At 32.7% G+C, this 4,651-nt stretch overlaps 1 protein-coding gene across 1 annotated transcript; it reads right to left on the minus strand.

Annotated features, from left to right (window-relative positions):
• Positions 1–2,657: 2,657 nt before the first annotated feature.
• Positions 2,658–4,300, minus strand: LOC103496110 (uncharacterized). The gene is made up of 2 exons (XM_008457845.3): positions 3,642–4,300; positions 2,658–3,533 (listed from the first exon to the last, which is right to left on the minus strand). The coding sequence occupies exons 1-2, from the start codon at positions 4,155–4,157 to the stop codon at positions 2,865–2,867; spliced, it is 1,185 nt and encodes a 394-aa protein (XP_008456067.1). The 5' UTR covers positions 4,158–4,300; the 3' UTR covers positions 2,658–2,864.
• Positions 4,301–4,651: the final 351 nt, after the last annotated feature.

Consider the following 4,651-nt stretch of genomic DNA (forward strand, 5'->3'; position numbering starts at 1 on the left):
GGTCGACAGGTAGTCATTTTGCCCTTGTTGATTGATAATCGTATCCGTGGCTACTGCAGTTTTACACACGCTACACGCTAGGGGACTGTGGGGCAAGGGCTTTGTTAAGCAGATTTGTGGGTAGATAGGAAAAGAGGTTCGTGGGTTAATGCGAAAGAGTTTGTTAAGCAGATTTGTACCTCTTTGTTGACTGAATTTGATTGGGTCTTTTTCCCTATCGGCAAAATGTAATATGCGTTTATGTAGCTATTGGTCAAAAAGCATCTTCTGTGGCTCAAGTAGTGACTACTTTACAGGAAAGGGACGCAATGGAATACACTATTATAGTAGCCGAAACAGCAGATTCTCCGGCTACATTAGCTTCTTTGCTGGTTTTGAAAAAGATCTTGTAGAAGGTTACCCCGGAAAAAGGACAGAATTCTTCGATACAGGGGGAGCAAGTCTGTTGTGCGTGGCTCTTTCACAGAAGAAAAGATTTATAGCACATATGTTTATTAAGTGTAATCTTAGGCACACTAAAACTAACGTAATTATGCGATTCATTGAAAAATCCATCGAAGTATACTGCAATTCTGGCCATCCTGACAAACATATTACAAATATATGAAAGTATTACTATATGCCAAAATGTATGTATTATGGTGAATGATAAGGGGTATATATTAAATTAAATATATTGCAATAATGTCCATCTGGACGCATGTATGTACTATGTTAATATGAATGGGTATATATTTACATACACACATAAGATAAATTACTACTGAAACGGAAGCTCTAAATCTTAAATACAGTAGATTGGGTATATATTTGCATGAAAAGAGAAGATAAATAACTACTATAACGAAAATTATAAATCTAAAAAACAGTAAATTGGGTATATATCACAAAATCTAATCTAAACATTGTAACGTTACTGTGAAAATAAATAACTACTGTAAGGTAACTTATAAATCTAATCTAAACTAACTGGATATATGTGAAGGCGGATGGATTCGTCAAGAAACGCTGATGAAACTTTGTAATATAAAGTTAAGTTTCCGACGGTGATTGAGAACTTTCGGCAAATGTGAGCAAACAACGGTTGAGAACTTCCGACAAATGTGAGCAGACGATGGAGGAGGAAAAAATGGGAAAAATTATATGAAGATATATATTCTTTAAGAATATTTCCATATTAAAACATATGAAATTTGTAAATAAAGATATTGCTATTTATAATTAAGAAAATTAAATGAAGAAAAAATGTGAAACGTTATTTATTTATTTAATTATTGCATATTAATTTAAAATATAATTAAGGAAATTATAATGTATATAATTATAGTAATAATAATGTAATCAAAGAAATAAATATTTCTTAAAATCGAAAATTATATATATTAAATGTTAATCATAAAGATAAAATAGTCATAAAAAAAGTGATTTCCTATTTATGTAAAAAGTCGATAATTTAGAATATTTTCGAAATTTCTTAGTCAAATTAGGCATTTTCTCTAAATCTTTCTAAATTTTTAAGACCTAAAGTTTGGAATACTTTGTGATTCTTTGGGAGTTTTTTTCTCCTACTCTTAATTCTTTCTTTTTCATTTTTCTAGAGGCGTGAGAGGGGTGGTTGTAATTCGTCGTGGAAATATTTATTTACAATTTCGTAGGATTTATTTTATACATGAGTTGTATTTATTTTATTTTCAGTTTAAAGAACAATATGCCTGTTTTATTTTATATTTTTTTATTCCACTCAATGGATGGGGGAGGAGAGGGGATGGGATGGGATGGGATGTAAGAGATTTGAGTTTTAGAGAAAAATATTAAAAAAAATTAGTGTTTGGGTTTATTTGATAAGTGCGTTGATTATGTTCATGTGTTAGCATGAAAGATTTATAGAATAAATTAATAAAACTTCTTGGTGATTTATCGATTCAAATAATACGATGAATCTATATTCTAATCATCCATGTACAATACATTATCATTCCGTCAAAAAATTAAAAGAATTCTAATGGCAAGTATCAAAGGTAGTAAGACATTTTTAAATGTTAATTAACTAAAATAGACGTTTTTAAAAGTAGAGAGTATACGAACAAAGTTGCTCATAGACCCACAATTTTGGCTTTTTCATTTGAGGTTTCTTTATGCATGTAGAGAGTTTTTTTTCCCTCGATTTTATTGCTTATCCTTCAAAGGGATTATGGTAGGTTGTTGAGTTGTTTGTCGGTTATCGCTTAGGAGTCTATACATTAAAAAAAAATAACTCTACTTGTGCATGTCCATAAATGGAAATTTAAACAAACATAATCAAACCAAAACTATTAAGGAAAGGATAAAAATAAAATCACAAATCTACTTATTAGGGTACAAAATTGTTTATATATAAAGAATAATAATTGAGAATGGATTTGTTTTTGAATAATAATAAGAATGATAACAGTGTGAGTCTTTGGAGTGTTATATAAATTGCCACTTTTCCCCTTTCTCCTTCCACAATCCACAGCAAAGAATCTTTCTTTCTTTGAGTGGGAAAATCTGCCCTCTCTCTCCAACCTTTTTTTTTTTTTTTTTTCACATTCTCTATTTTGGCTTGTTTTTTTGGCTGCTTTTCTTCAAAGCAATTCAAGAATCGATTCCTCTCTCTCTCTCTCCCCCTTGTGATTTTTCTTCTTTTAAACTCTCCCCCTTCCAATATAATAAATAAACTTAAGAACTTTTGTTATATTTATAAATATTTTTAAGTATTATCATTTAAAACAATTATCAAAAAAATTACAAACAATTGTGCAGGAATTTCTCTCATCTTCCAAAAATTGTTTTGACTACATTCAAATTTTGCATCTTGCAACATACCCAGATGCTTTTTTATTTTTTTACCTATTATGAGTGCACATGTCCAAAAGCTTCTTTCTTCCTTCAACAATCTCATCAAAGAAATCATCAAGCTGTCCAATAATGGCATCCACTCCAATTCTTAATGAACCAAACCAACTATTCAATCTCTCGATTTTCTCTTCAATTTCAACTTTTTCTTCTTCTTCTTCTTCTTCTTCTTCTTCATCTTCTTCCAAACCCTTCTCAAGCTCCACTTTCAACCCTTCCATGGCTGCCTTTGCTTCTCTAAATTCAAACAACAATATCCCCACTGGTTGAACATCAACTCTCTCTATTTCATTTGCTACTCTCTGTTTCAATCTCTCCATTGAAGCTACAAAGCTTGAGCTAAACATGGTTCTTTGATGCTGATCTTCTTCATTCTCAATCCCATTACTTCCATGGAAACTTGATTCTGGCCAACAATACACAAGACCACATAGAAGAATCATTAGAAGCAATGAACTTATGTTCTTCACTGCATGAAGAACACCTCTAAATCCATTAAAAGCATTCAACTTCGATGTTGATCCCATTCCGGTTGACATGCTGCTGCCGCCATTGAAACAGAGGAGTGATAATGGCGGAATCCTTGTATTCATCAAGCTTCTATTTTCTTCTTCTAACCCAAAAACATTCCTCTCGAAATCAGTAATTGCACGAAGAACCTATAGAAAAACAGAGTGAAAAAACAGAGCAATACACAAGAGAAAGAACACAACTTTCTTCACAAACAAAAAACAATCAAATTCAAATTCAAATTCAACCAAACATACCCGTCTCGAAGCGCGAGGATTGAATCGAAGAAAGTGAGGATCCTGCAAAGAAGAAGCTATAGCAGAAGCTTCAACATGAAAAACCTCCATCCTTGAGATACCAGATTTAAGGACTTGGGAAGCTTCCCAAAGGCGGGAGCTTTCGTCCATATACTCGTCGAGCCACTTACCGCCAACGGGGAGGTGAAGGCGTTGGCCAAGCTGGATGAGCTGAGAGTGGAGAGTTCTAAGAAGAGAGAGAACTTTTTGGAGAAAGTGAAGGGACATGAAATCGGATGAGAGGAAGGCGTGGTCGAGGTCATCGAGCTCATGGGATAGGAAGTGGTAGAAGCCATGGAGGGAGGTGGCTGTACATGAAGAAGAAGAAGAAGAAGAAGAAGTAGCCATTTGGGAGGAGAGGGTGTAAGAATGGTGTGAGGAAGAAGAGGAAGAAAAAAGGGGGGGAAAAGAAGAGAGTTTTATATGTGATGGAATATATGAAAGAGAGAGGAGAATTGGTTTGTTGGGTGTAATCATGTATGTTTCCTATTAAGTGGAGGAGATCATTGGACTCTGCTGTTATAACAATGCATTTCACATAGTGAGAGAAACATAACTTATGAATTTGTAATTGGGAAATTGTAATGGAATGACAAATATGGTTTCCCTCTTTCCATACTTTCTTACGCCAAACAAACAATTTATTGGATATATTACAAGTTTAGTACGTTTCTTTGTCGTCTACTTCGTTTTAGGGCTGGCTTACATTGAATTCTTAGCTAAATTTCTAAAAAAAACTAAAAGAAATATTTTTATATCTTTGTAACTGAAACTGTTTTCAATTTAAATAGATCATTATACCCATGTATATTCAACATAATATTAGATAACAATGTATGTATACATATTCTCCTACATTGTATCAAGAAAAGAAAGAGACTGAACGAAGATAGAACAAGAAAAGAAGAAAAAAAATAAATAAAAAGAAACTAAAAGGGAAAAAAAAGCAAGTAGAAAAAAAAAAAAAAGGA

This window comes from Cucumis melo, chromosome 6 (assembly GCF_025177605.1).
Source record: "Cucumis melo cultivar AY chromosome 6, USDA_Cmelo_AY_1.0, whole genome shotgun sequence".
Classification (NCBI taxonomy): Eukaryota; Viridiplantae; Streptophyta; class Magnoliopsida; order Cucurbitales; family Cucurbitaceae; genus Cucumis; species Cucumis melo.

What these genes read in the sequence shown, in the direction of transcription:
- LOC103496110 (XM_008457845.3), bottom strand. Translation starts at nt 4,157, where the DNA reads ATGATTACACCCAACAAACCAATTCTCCTCTCTCTTTCATATATTCCA. An exon ending in ATCCTCGCGCTTCGAGACGG is followed by an intron (nt 3,534 to 3,641) that starts GTATGTTTGGTT and finishes GTTTTTCTATAG; the next exon opens with GTTCTTCGTGCAATTACTGA.